Source organism: Sebastes fasciatus, chromosome 15, assembly GCF_043250625.1.
Source record: "Sebastes fasciatus isolate fSebFas1 chromosome 15, fSebFas1.pri, whole genome shotgun sequence".
NCBI classification, from domain to species: Eukaryota; Metazoa; Chordata; class Actinopteri; order Perciformes; family Sebastidae; genus Sebastes; species Sebastes fasciatus.
In genome coordinates, this window is record NC_133809.1 from 25723640 (window position 1) to 25738275 (window position 14636).

The window sequence follows — 14636 nt, forward strand, 5'->3', positions numbered from 1 at the left end:
AAGTTGAAGAAGAAATAAAACAAAACACAGAACAAACAGAAAAACTAAGGAAAGACACCAATTCATCGTTCTCACACATGAACCCTGTGATGGGACCACCACCCTATGAGGTAAAGACGATGGCTAAGAAAATCTATCCTCAAATCCCGGTGATCAGTCAGGAAGGTGACTACCGTATCAGAAACGAGGAGGACAGAATAATAGAAACAGGACGAGCGGAGACAACTATAACGATGTATCCAAGATCCAAAAGTAAGAGTAAAACAAAGTTTGGGTCTAGGAGGCAAAAGCGGGACCATGGAAACGAGAGTGACCAAAGCGATCAGGAAGGGTGTAGAGGAGGATATGACCCTGAAGTCAGGCGGATGTTGGCAAGAGCGGAAATAAGAGGAAATGATAACTCTGATGACAGTGAGGATGAAGAGGGCCAGGAAGAGGGCCATGAAGAGGATGCACGGAAAACTATGAGAGAAATCGAAAGAAGCATAGAGGAATGCTTTTCATGCTTGGATAGAAGTCCCAGCCCTGATCGCCAAGGAACGTTGGAAGAACAATTGGAGGAACTGTATAGACAGAAAAAAGAGTTACAGAAGAAGAGCTCCCCAAAACCAGCTATGAGATATGCATTGCGCTCAAGAAACAAGAAGGAGACTGGAAAAATCTGTCCAGTCATTATCCGAGGACGGAAGTTGGAGTACAAGCCTTGGCAGAATACAGATATGTCAAACATACGTGAAAAGTTACCTACTCTTCAAGATGGAGCACATCCTTGGATTTCGAAGTTGGAAGAAATCACAGTGGGAGAGCAACTGGCCATGGGAGATATAAAGAGACTCTTGGCCTGCCTCATTGGAATTCACGCTATGGAAGATATTCTACAGAAAGCTGGACTTAATCGATATGTGGGAACTGCTGTGAATGATTCAGAGCTGTTTGCTGCAAGTAGAGGCCCAGTGTGCAGGGCGCTGAAAGACACATTTCCGACAAACGTACATCCTGACAATATTTTTATTGATCCACTGGGACATGAGGAAAACCCGAGGGCCTATGTGTCGAGAGTTCATCGAGTGTGGAGAAGTATCACAGGAAATGACCCGGATTTGAATCAAATGGAGCAGTCGATTTTGCGAACCAGAATACAGAAGGGGTTGCCCCTGCCAGTGAGAAACAAATTGGCAGAGGTGGTTGGTCTTGGAAGCATGGCAAAGAGTGGTTATACGGATCATATAGCCCACCAAGTTGAGCTGTATAGGAAAAAAGAACATGATCAAAAAGACCTGGACCAAGAGACCCTCAGGAAACTTAATCACATGCAACTGATGGATAATAAGAGGATGGAGAAGAAGCAGGCTCTGGTTATGCAGAATCAGGCTCCACTAAATCAACTAGTCTGATGATTCAGGAGGCGCATGGCTTAGCTCACGTTGCAAGGGGGGAAGTTAAGAGAAAGATTACCAAAGAGTATGGTTTTTGGGCACCATGTTTGCTTGAACAGATTGATTATGTCATAGGCAGGTGGAACTAGTTATAGACTATGTTGACATGATAAAACCGATTGAAGGGAAAAGGTACATGCTAGTCGTGGTGGACAGATTTTCACGATGGCCTGAGGCCTGTCCAACAAAACGAAAGGATGCTCAATCGGTTGCCAAGTTCTTATGCAGAGAGGTCATAAGCAGGTGGGGACTTCCAGATCGAATATCCTCAGACAATGGGAAAGAGTTTGTGGATAAGACGGTGAAATTGATTTTTCAAAAAAAAAAAACTAGGAATTAAACAGCGTACAATTTACTACAGTAACCAAAGGTGATTAGTACACAGATAAAGCTTGTTACATTAGTTCCAAAAACAACTAAGAATGTTCATACACCGACTCTGGCTACTACTCTAATTATGACTTCAAAGGGGATGAATGTTACAACAGTGACGACATCCGTGGCATCTACGACATTTGTAAATACAACGCAGACATCTAATATGACATCTTGGACCTTTAAGGATGTGGTTAATTTAGTCGAGAAGCAAGTGTCAAAAATAGAGCCTAGAGTGAACAGAAGCAATGACATTGTTGAAGTTAGAGAACAGAGGATAGAAGAAAAGGATGTAGAGTCATCTACGTCCAGCTCAGAGGCTGCTACTTTAAAATTGAAATCAATAAATAATGATAATGCTTCCAATCAGAGTACTACCTTGGCGGTAATATTAACGCCTAGGAAATTGGAGAATGTGACACAGACACTTGATAAAGTATCCTTGAAAATGAAAGAGATGGTAAATGAGAGACGGAAGTCTATGTTGGAGATGGGGATTAGTGTGGGTAGTAGGAAGGAGATTGAGGAAGTGAAGGTTGGAAATTCATCTGAGACTGTTCAGAGGAATATTTTAGATATGGGAAAGGAGTTTGTTGACTCAGATCAGATATCACAGGAGATGTTTGAACAGAACCATGTATTGCAGAAGAGAGACACTAAATGGAAGGCATTTGGGTTTGATCCTTCAGTGTTACAAATCGCAGACCCGTGGGCAGGTAGGAACTTATGGTTTCAGCAAGTAACCCACTCCGTAAGATCGGTTGTGAAAACGGATGGTCCGTATCTGGTGAAAATCCGATCGCCAAGCTCATGGCCTTCGATTTTAGAGACTATACCAGAACCACTAACCACTATGTGTCAAAATTATGCATTATCATGGCTCTTGTATCAACAGCAATCATCAGTGGATAAAGTGATGGCTTTAGCAATGAACCTTTTTAAGCCTAGATTGACTTGTTCTTGGGTGGCAGGTTTACCATATGTAAATATACGCGATCAGCATGAAGATATCAGAACAGCGGTCCCTGATATAATGGAGGTGACAGCAGTGGGAGCTACCAGCTGTTTTTGTTCAAATACAACTCATGAAGGGCCGGGAACGTTTATGGGGTTATCAAAGTGTGATAAATATATGATGGACTTGGGTAAAATGGAACGTGGGAATAGTAATGATTCGTATGAAGCGTTTTTTCAGGCACCACAACACAAAAAGAAGACAATTTTGAGGGTACATAACCAGATATTGCCAGGGAATGTGACTATAGGGAATTTCAAGGATATTTGGTGGGTCTGTGGTAATAAGGCATACATATTTCTACCATATGGGTGGACAGGATGCTGTTATATGTCACTGTTGAAACTTCCATATGAGGTTCTTACTATCCAGAAGGGAGTAGGGACAGAGGGGGTCCAATCTGATGTCGCTTCAAGTAGTAGGAGAAAACGTGAGTTGGCACAGTTTCACAAGTTGGAATCCTTCCATTGGAGAATAAGTTTAGGAGAGAAGTGGGGTATAGGATTTTTTCCGTGGTATGGTGTGACATTCTTAGCAGATCACATCGACAACATTACCTACACCTTGCAAGGCTTTGCGAACGAAACTATAAGAGGTTTCGAATTGTTGTCAAACACCCAGAGAAGTCACAGACTGACGTTGCTGAAACATGACATGGCTCTTGATTATATTTTGGCCAAACAAGGGGGCTTATGTGTTGCTTTAAATTTAACAGGAGATGCTTGCTACACTTTGATTCCCGATAGTTCTGATAATATGACTAGTGTCATAGGGGCATTGAAGCTCATAAGAGATGCGTTTGGCCCATCAGAAGACGCGGGATGGTCTGCAAATGCTTGGTTGCGGGATAAATTGGGGCCACTAGGAGCAGTGTTAGTTCAGGTTTTGGTAGCGCTCGTTCTGTCGTTGTGCGTGATGTTTTGTTTTTGCACGATGTTGTTGACCTTTGCAAAGGCCATGATAATTAAATGGGTTGGAGTTGTGCTGCCCGGCGATCAAACGTTGATGCCATTATTACACGAAGCTGACACGGACGTGGAAGAGGATGACGCAATGAAGATCGAAGTGATGGAGGAATATCCATTTTAAAACATAATCATATTATTTACCTCTGTTTTTGCTTGTGTAGTTTGTAGTGTTGCTGTTGTGTTGCTCTTTCGAGACTTTGTTTAGTCTCGAAGGGGGGGTATGGCAACAAATGAACAATATGATTAATTTCACATTTATGATTTCTAATATGAACAATATGATTAATGGACATTTATGAACAATATGATTAATTTCACATGTATGATTTCTAATTTCACATTTTTACTTATAAAAGTGTTCTTATTCTGTGTTTGATGTTTTAATTTGTATCTGTTCTGTATGCAAAAGATACTGGTTTTCTTTTCTTTCATTCTAGAACATTCTGGGGGAAGAACACTGTGAGGGTGGTGGATTGTCAGGGACTCCGAGGGGCTGAATGGATTCAGACATTTCAAACATGAAAATACGAATGGCCTGAAGAACTCTGAACGTGGACTGTCGATACAACATTCAGAGTCAAGACGTCATCGATACTACACCGGCGTCAAGGCTGCTGAGAAACTACAGCGTTATACAGTCTTATGTCTTCTCTGAGATGTTACCTTAGTGTTATTGAAAAGGAATTTTCTTTTTTGTGTATTACATGCTTGAGAAATGATGGTTTCTAAATACAATGGGACCTCAGATGTTTTCTTTTTCTTTTTCTCGATGTTTAGGGACAGTGGGGTAGGCAGGAAAAGGTTCATAGAAGGGTGCGATGGGTCGACCAGCCTGACTTTGGACATTGTTTTGTTTTAATTTACTGAGAGTTCCATATGCATTTGCTTAAATCAGTTCCATATACAAATTGCTAAAATTCTGTATTTCAGTATTATGGAGTATTACGTATGGTCGCCTTGGCAGAGGGACCGTGAGAGAATTTTCCTGTATACATTGTTTAATACATTGTTCAAGAAAGATTAGCTGCCTGACAGGTTTTTCACTCTCACTTTTATACTCCATAAAGTTGTTTCAATGGTAATAAGGACAGGTTGTTAAATTTGTCATGTTGATACACCTGTATGTTTCTTCTCTTATTTTTTCGAGACTTTGTTAAGTCTCGAAGGGGGGAATATGTGGTATATTTTCAGGTCTGATGCCGGACTGAGAGGCCCCTAATTGTAAACATATGTGAAAGAAGTAGGGCAAAGGCCAGGGGCTGAAAGATAAACATGTAGGAGAATACCTAAGACATGAGTTCATATCTTAGCTCGGTGATTGGAGGGCCTGAACCCGATATAAGGTGGTCGGGGGCCCCCAAGCTGCAGGACTTTCATATTCGACTGGAGGCCTCCGGACTGCTCGAGACGTCCGTATGACATGTGTGACTTGTTTGTAATAAACTCTATTTACCAGCAAGAACAGTGTCCTCGGAGCTTCCTTCATCATCACTTCAACAGCACTGTCGCAGAAAAGATACGACACCTAACAAGCTGTTTTGTTTGTGTTCAAAACGTAACGTTTCATTCAGCTTTACAACATGTTAGAACGTGCTGCTTTTAAGTTTCACTTTCACTTTTACAACATAGTAGTTGTAGCAGGCCCCTACTGACCCACATCTATGGGGCTTATAATAACTGATAACACACATTTAATGAGCTGATAACAGTCGAATCGGGTGCAGGCTCACTTTTTTCTACTCCACACCCCCATGTTTTTTTTATTTTCAAACTTGTAGTCATTAGACTCAGCCGACAGTGACTCAAATGACATCACTTGAGGCAATTCATCAGAGTGCATGCAGCTCCTTTTGGAGCCACAAAAGGCTTTATACAACTTACACACGGTAGTATTTCGCCAAAACCTGTAAACAACCGTAGTTAAGGACTGACTCCCAGCTATCTCCTCATTCATCACACACATCATCAACTCCTCCTTCAGCTCTGGTTCAGTCCCCCAAGCACTCAAACTGGTCATCCCCATCCTCAAAAAACCTGGACTCAACCCTGATGTCATGACTAATTTCTGGCCCATCTCCAATCTCCCCCTTCTGTCTAAAATACTGAAACGTGCTGTCGCCTCACAACTCAAAACCCACCTCATCTCCAACGACCTGTATGAACCATTTCAATACGGTTTCCGCTCACAACACAGCGCAGAAACAGCCCTCCTCAAAGTCACCAACGACCTCCTCCTCTCCTCAGACTCTGGTCACCTCAACATCCTCATCCTCCTCGACCTCACTGCAGCTTTCGACATCATCAACCACACCATTCTTCTCTCCTGCCTTGAATCCTACCTCAACATCACCGGCACTGCCCTCTCCTGGCTAAAGTCATATCTCACAAACCGACAACAATTCATCAACATCAACAACTGCACCTCCTCCCCCGCTCCTCTGTCCCAAGGCATCCCCCAGGGTTCTGTGCTTGGTCCCCTTCTGTTCATCTTCCACCTGCTTCCCCTTGGTAACATCATACGCCGCCATGACCACTTCCACTGTTATGCCGACGACGTTCAGCTCTACATTTCTACAAAATCCATCGCCACCGCCACACACTCCACTCTGACCAACTGCCTCAGTGATATTAAATCATGGATGCAAATCAACTTTCTCAAACTCAACTGCGACAAATCAGACATGATCATCATCTGTCCCAAATCACTAAGCAAAACCACTCACAACTTCTGCCTCACCATCGACAACTCCACTCTGTCCCCTCCCTTCACATCCGCAACCTGGAGTCATTTTCGACAGCCACCTCTCCTTTGAACACGTCAACCACATCACCAGGACTGCCTTTTTCCACCTCAAAAACATAGCTCATCTCCGCCCGTCACTCTCCTTCTCTGCTGCCAAAACTCTGATCCAAGCTTTCATCGCATCCAGAATTGACCACTGCAACAGCATTCTTTACGGCTCACCATCCAAAGTCCTCAATAAACTCCAGTACATTCAGAGCTCTGCTGTCCACACCACTCAGAACCAAGCACCGGACCTGGGGCGACAGAGCATTCGCCATAGCTGCCCCCTCCCTCTGGAACTCACTCCCCAAACACATCAGAGACTGCACCAACCTGTCCACATTCAAATCACTAATCAAAACTCACCTTTTTAGAACTGATTTTAATGTGTGATTAATGTTGTGTGTTTTATATTTTTATTATGTCCTTGTATTATGATAATTTTATCTGTTTAAAGTGTCTTTGAGTTTCCCGAAATTATTATTATTATAATTTCTCCCATTTAGTGCAATTGCTCTTTATTTTGCTATAAAAAAAAAGACCACCGGCTAACAGTCTAACAGTGCAAAACAAAGTAAAACATAAAAGTTTTTTAGTTGGAGCCTATTTTCAAATTGTCCTCTGAGCATATAATGAGACAAAAACAAACTAACGCTGGCATTAAACTGGTCGGCTTGTTTGTTTCCTGCGTCTTAGCATTAAGTTCTTTTTGGATGAGCAATATTTCATCTCATATACTGTAGGCTCAGAAGGTATATTGGCTGTGGCTTCTGTGTGTGTTCAAGGGCAATATGACAACGCAAAGATGTGGGTCTTTCAGGGCCGGCAGGCAGTGTGAGAGTGTGATTCTTCTAACCAGTTTCAAGTGGAAGGCGAGCCTCGGCACACTACAAAATTGATTTGCTGGGCTTTAACAGCGTATGAATGTCATAAAAGCCTTTTTTACGCTGCTTGGGAGAGAAAACAAGATATAGATGAATGCAATTACAATCCTGGAGTGTGGGAACACTGTCCGGACCAATCATCTGGTTGGACTGGAAAACAAGTCTTCAAAGTCACTGAAACTGAGACAGACATTCATTCAACGTTTGTATGAGTCACGATATGCTTTGCGGTAAATTATTTCTGAGAAAAAGGATGAAAAATGTATGCCTCGGAAAAAGATTTACCATACAGTGTTACTCTTAAATGGTAGTGGCTGATATCTTAAAGTCCAGTCTCTAAGTCCATGGTACCTCTAGCACTTCAAAGCCATACCAGCTGAAGAAATGTGTCTTAGAGCAGGTTTGATATGAAGGTAACTCTAACTTATGACTATAAATATAGAAATTGAATCTGTGCTTGTCTTTACCCTTTTGAAGCAGGGAAGCGAGAGAGTGTAAGGTGGAAAATGTCAAGTCTTTGTAAGTGGCTCCATTGACATTCTCGAGAGACAAATTGGAGGATTTTAGACTTCAAAACTGCCCGTCCTGCTCCATTTAATGCCAAAGGAGATCTCTGCAGCACCCACTCAGATGTGGACATGGTGCAGACCAGCAGGGGGCACACTTACTTTGTTGCAGCCCATGTGTCGCGCCATGCTCGGCACGTGTAGGGTATATTGTGAATCATTAATGCATTCAAGTGTGCTGTATGTACTGTGTGTGTGAGTGAAGGAGACAAAAGAGAGACAGAAGGAGAAACAGAAAATAGGATTGTGGAAAATATTCTCCCCTTCAGAACAGGACGGAGGGCATCCATCTGAGCAGCACTCACTCTTTCAGCTGGTGATCAAGCTCACACTTACAGTAATCTATGGCGTACGGCGGCGCAGTCTTGTTGGTTGGTTGGAACGGCAGCCTGGTCGTGCTGGTGACCACCGGTGGAAACTCACCGTTTGCTGAAAGAGAAACAATGCATTTATTGATAAAGGCTGCACTTTATTTCCTTCATATGCAGCAATGAAATCCTGTTGCTGTTAACATTGGAGAACGGAGTGAGCAGTGTCTGCAGACCCCTCACTGGCAGAGAAAATGTGGAACCACCAGCAGGGGTCATTCTTTCATTTGCACCACCAATGGCTATGCAGAGGGAGTGGAATGCATAAAATCCAGCCCCATCTCTCCCCGTCTCTAGCCCTTCCTACAGTAGATGGGTAAGCACATTCACTCGGGCTGTTTTGTGGCTATCAATCAAGCCTCCAGCCTCAGCACTTTCCCAGGACTGAGATCATAAGCTTGCTGGTACCTTGATCTCTCCCGTCCCCACTCAAATTCTCACCTGGAATTAAGTCTTCCAGGCAAACGGCTGGCTGATTGGATATCACAGTTCAAGATAGAGACATTTTCTTTTTCCCCGTCTAAAGATGTTAAAGTAGGGGAGACTAATTTTAACTGGTTGGGGGGCTGACGTGGAAAAAGTCACCTGTTCCCTCAGAGGCGGAGACGCAGGAGTTCCCACGGATGAATCACTGAACAGATGAATCGTTTTCTTTGATTAGGTCTGTGAACTGCAATCACTGGCGCGGCTGAACTGAATGGTGTTAAAAGAAAATGTGCTGCCACATGTGATCAGGGACTGCAGAGGCTACAGGGACAATCAATGCAACCCTGTCAGCTGAACAGAACAAAATACTTTTCCAGTACTTGAGGAAGTGCTGAAATGACAAAAATCAATGTCCAACAACAGCTGCTGTTGGAGTTGGACACGGACGTCAGGGCTCGACAATAACAGTTGCCAGGGCAACCGTTTTGATAAATTGGCACCCAATCCATGGCCTTTGGTTGCCATCAGTGGCGACCATTTTTTAACATATAAAAAATAGGGACAGCAAAATGTGCACCCCGGTTGTATGTAGCTGTATGTGAGAGGGGACTCAGCTGTCTAATGCGGGGCACATACTACACGAGAATCAAGCTGATTTTTGGGTTCCCCCCCCCTCTCGACATTGGTCAACAAAGCCTCAATTTTTGATGGTTCTAAAGATTAGCTTGCCAGATGTTCTTGTGGTTTGAGGTATATTAAGAGTGTTTTTTTCATATCCCCGATCGACTCGAAAGTCCATCTTGGACACTATGATTTCAAATTGTGAATATTAAACATGTTTAATATTTACGATCGAATCTCCTGTTGTGTGTGGGGAACCCGAGGACAGCCAATGATGCAGTCGCGTGGGGAAGAACGGCAGCCAATTGAGAACCAAGCCGACTGAAGCGGAAGGACAACCACCGATGTCATGGCTGCCGTGGCTAATGCATTACCTAATGCAAAACTAATTCTTCCTGGTCCGACATGTTTGTTTACACTAAAGTCACGTTTGATAGCGAGAGATTTTGCGAGATTTCCGGTTTTGAGAGTCGGGACTCTTGTTGTTCATGAATAGAATCAGTAAGTGTGTGGTGTGCTGTTTTGGCCAAATCGTTGCTCACCACACACTATAGGAACAAAACTGTTAAACTTGCTATAACTTGTCGTTGTGTGTGGGGTCTCTCACATTTTCAACATCTGTTAAGATTCTAAAAATCTTTAAGTGTGGGTCAGCCTTAAGCAGAATCAAGACAGATCTCTGAAAGTACAGAGTACAGATGATGGACAAGCTAGTGTTGGTGTCACTTGAGTGACCACAGTCAAAGATTTCAGTGCTGGCGGGCCAATGGATTTCTGATGGGAATCAGTACAAATCCATTGGCCCTTCATCGTGGGCTCAATTTTAAAGCTAGAGTGAAGAGGCATCGTATGAAACTAGAAAACCTAAGGAATCCATTGGTAACAACCATGTCATACCACTTTGTTGTGAATGAGGCTAAATAGCGCTCCAAACTTGCGCTAAATTTTGGCGAGGAAAAACTGGCATGGTCATTTTCAAAGGGGTCCCTTGACCTCTGACCTCAGGATATGTGAATGAAAATGGGTTCTATGGGTACCCACGAGTCTCCCCTTTACAGACATGCTCACTGCAGTTTGGGGCAAGTCATAGTCAAGTCAGCACACTGACAGCTTTTGTTGCCTGTTGGGCTGCAGTTTGCAATGTTATGATTTGAGCATACTTTTTATGCTAAATGCAGTACCTGTGAGGGTTTCTGGACAATAATTGTCATTGTTTTGTGTTGTTAATTGATTTCCAGATTTGCATAAAGCAAGCATATTTGCCCACTCCCATGTTGATAATTGTATTAAATACCTGACAAATCTCCCTTTAAAGTACATTTTGAACAAATAAAAAATGTGAGATTAATTTGCAATTAATCGTGATTAACTATAGACAATCATGCGCTTAATCACGATTAAATATCTTAATCAATTGACAGCCCTACTCAAAATATAAGGTGGCTAAAAAAATGGCAACCTAGTTTTCAGTTTCAGCAACCAAAAGCTCTGATGCCTGGTTACCAGCCTGGCAACCACTTTAAAAATGTTAGTGTTGAGCCTTGCAGCATTACAAACACCCTACAGGACAAAATCTTAAATCTTAACTCGCAATAGTTATTTGCTAATACTAGTCAATGAAGAAATTGCAGAGCATGTACCATTTCGCACAGCTTGCAAACACTTTTTCATTCCTACTCTGCAAAGGTTTCACTTTCTTATTTTAAGAATCCAGATATGTTCATCTTAGCTGATGTAAATGTGACTCTGACTTTGTTTCCAAAGAAAGGCCATGTTTTGTTGAGGAGTTCTGTTCACCATCTCATTTCTTTGATGTTATGTTCTGAAGAAAAAAAAAGCCTTCTGCGGCTCTGTTGTGAGATGACCCTTGTTGAGCAAAAGCAGAAGATGTGAGATTATTTCAGAGAAGTCAGATAAGGTTGGCTGTGGTTTACGGACCTGATAACGCTGCCAGTGTGCAACGCTGTGACACCAAACAAGGGCAAGATCTTGACCAGCTGCTATTCTGCTAGTCCTGCCTCTGATTTATAACTTTTTCATTTATCAAAGCTGGATGCACCACCCAAAGAGGCTACACTGCCTTACAATAAACAATAGGGTTCACTGCTGTTTCAGCCACAATGCTTCAGTCTATCAACACCTACGGGGGGCCGTCCTTATAGTTTTTTCATTTAACACTTGCAGTGTGCTCAGTGTAGATACTTGAAGCATGCAAACAACACATTGTAAACAATAATCTGTGTGCGTATGACCCGCATATTAGGCTCTATTTCTGTTACGCATATGTAAGAGGCCGTTGAGAGGAAGATTACATGGTTTCAGGGCATATTTGCATTTCATACGGCGAGAGAAAAAAAATAGAAGGTTCCTAGTTGTACACTCGCCTTATAGAGCAGCAGAATAGCATACAATTTGTTCTCACTGTAGCTGCCTGATATTCTCCATAGGGTTGCCCTGGATGGCAGACAGCAGCAAAGGATGATTTAAAGGTTTCATGAGAGTATTTTCCTTCATTTGCTTTGCTCTTCTAAGCCACAAGTGCCCCTGGACAAGCCGCTCATGAGCAGGTGGTGTTTCTGAAAAAAAAAAAGCCGCATGCACTGAATATCAAGCGGATATCTAACTACAAGAACAAGTTTCCTAATTGTGACGAGCCAATGGGTTGCCCACACAGTGTCATTCGCCTCCTTGGTGGAAACAAATCACGCCCGCTTTGCCCGCCATCATTCTGGGAGGTGCCGGGGGACAGACGCAAGACTTTTCATCTTTATCTCTGTAATCATTTTACTGCAAAAAAACACTCCCTCCTCGCCGTCCCGGATCCCCTGTCACCTCGGTCTGAAGGCTCACCGTTTATGACAATATGGCAGGGGGCTCCCTCAACAGCTGAAAGGTTTGGAAAGTAACTGTGTGGCTGTGTTCCATTTGGTCCGAGAAAACCTGCTTAGAGCAAACAACTTGACATTAATGTTATTTGTGCTGGAGTTGAAACTACACCTGTGGTCCTCCGGGTGATACGTACCATTAAAGGTTTGTTTTAATCAAACTTCTTGCAGCTGGGGGGGGGGGTCTCTACTGAAACTTTCTCTGAGTAGAGAAATCTTGTAACTTTGTCCTCAAAGCTTAAAAAAAAAAAAAACAACCACAGCACTGCTTACCTAAAATCTGCCAGCTCGAAAATCAATAGCTCATTCCCTAGCCCTGTAATCCACAAATAAATATCATCGTCTAAGTCTCCGCTGCTTGGGAGCTTTGATAGATACAGTTTACGTGCAGATTTGATGGATCACATACAGCACACTAGTGGCCGCAATGTGTTTGATTGCTTGGGTGGGTAGTCTCTCTCTGTAAGTAAGACCCTTAGATGTGTAGCTACACAACAAGTTCACTAACTTTTTTTTATATCTTCAACAAAGTCGCTAATAAGACTCAGTGCATTGTTATTCGGAGCATGGGGTAACGCGCTGCGGCAGGGGCTATGGAAGAGACAGAGCTGTAGCGCACGGCATTGGTATGCTGCTGCAGCGGGGAGAAGGACTCAGCAGGTCCGCCACAGAGCAGCGTGAACTAGAGGGCAGGGCAACAGGCGGCGTGGCTGTCACTGTTCATTAGCAGGGTGCCGTAAGCTGACTGAAGCCCACCAGAGGCCGGTAACAGGGGGGGATGGCGGGCACCTCGTTTCCACCCAGCCACGATCCTAAAATATCTGCAGATCGCAATAGCTCTGAGAAATATCCACACTGCAGACACATCATGCTAACAGTCAGTATTATTGGCCTGCCATACAGCATAGAAAAAACTACGTGGTATGTTTTCTTGTACTTTTGTTCTCCTAATCTGTTAAAGGTGACCTATTATGCTTTTGTGCTTTTCCCCTCTTCTTTAGTGTTATGTAGTTTTTTGTTCAAGCGAGGTCTGCCCAAAGTCCACACCAAAGGGAGTTACAGTCCCCCAAAGAAACACTGCTTCTGAACTGCCTGAAACGCCTTGATTGAAGTCCCGCCTTTTCTTCCATAACGTGGTGATGTCACCAAGTAACCAACCTGTTCTCACTCCCAACTCGTCAAATACCGCCGTTTGGTAAGTGCCCCTCGGCATTGGAAACCGACGCATGGAGGCACCCTTTAGTAACAGTATGTGATGCACCGGGCTTTCAACTAACTCCAATGTAAACCCACCCACAGCATTATTCGACGGTCAGAACAAGTGACGTAGTATTAATAGCGTAAGAAACACTAGACTTTCAAATAGGAGACTGGTGTTCGCGTCCCGTGTGAAACTAAAAGGTAATGTTGACTTATTTTGTCATGTCAGTCTTTAGTCACGTGACTCGTCAGTATTGTGAGTCCCGTGAGTCGTTAGTATTGTCAGTCCCGTGAGTCATGTGAGTCGTTAGAATCGTCAGTCCCGTGAGTTGTTGGTCACGTGACACGCTTAGTATACTCAGCCCCGTGAGTCATGTGATTTGCTAGTCAGTGAAGTTAACGTCAACCCCGACCGTTTCCTAACCCTAACTAAGTGGTTGTGCCTAAACCTAACTTCCTGTGAAAACAGAAGTTAATTTTGAAAGGACACTATGAATGTAGGCCTAACGAATGTATATTGACACGCCGTCCTTGGTCCATCCAAAAGTACTAAAGTATAAAGTATAAAGTATTTGGCGAGTTGGGAGTGAGAATGTGTTGAAGTAACACACTTTGCTAACCGGATAGTTTGGCACGCCCTCAAACAAAGCTAGTTAGAGCGGAGCTGGAGCGGAGTCTGAAGAGTTTGATTTGGTTGACCAATCACAACTGAGTGGGCCAGCTGACCAATCAGAGCAGACTGGGCTTTTCACGAGGGGGGCGCGGGCGGCAGGAGCTCAAACACAGCGTTTCAGACAGAGGGTGGAAAGAGAAAAATAAAGTGTTTTTTGAACATTAAATCATGTAAACATGTTCTATTAGAAACGTAAAATACAAGTATGCACCTGAATAAGCATAATAGGTCCTCTTTAACTGGCATGTACTGCTTCTATGTAGAATCTAAATGTAAAGGCGGCTGATGAACCTGGGAGAGACCACACTTGAATAAACTGCTTTTAATTAGCCCTACTGTACAGCATATGTCATCACTGTGAACACACCGAGGACTGTAGAGCATCTGTACTTACTGGTCCGTGGTGTGTCTCCATGTTCCTCAGCACCCACAGG

The 14636-nt window shown here is 43.3% G+C and overlaps 1 protein-coding gene across 3 annotated transcripts in view; it reads right to left on the reverse strand.

Annotated features, from left to right (window-relative positions):
- Positions 1-14636, reverse strand: part of alk (ALK receptor tyrosine kinase) — a 484391-nt gene that overhangs the window by 70456 nt on the left and 399299 nt on the right. For all 3 annotated transcript variants that reach the window (XM_074661350.1, XM_074661348.1, XM_074661351.1), the window contains exon 11: positions 8360-8458. In XM_074661350.1, the coding sequence (XP_074517451.1) occupies positions 8360-8458 (99 nt within the window). The remainder of the gene's footprint in view (positions 1-8359; positions 8459-14636) is intronic.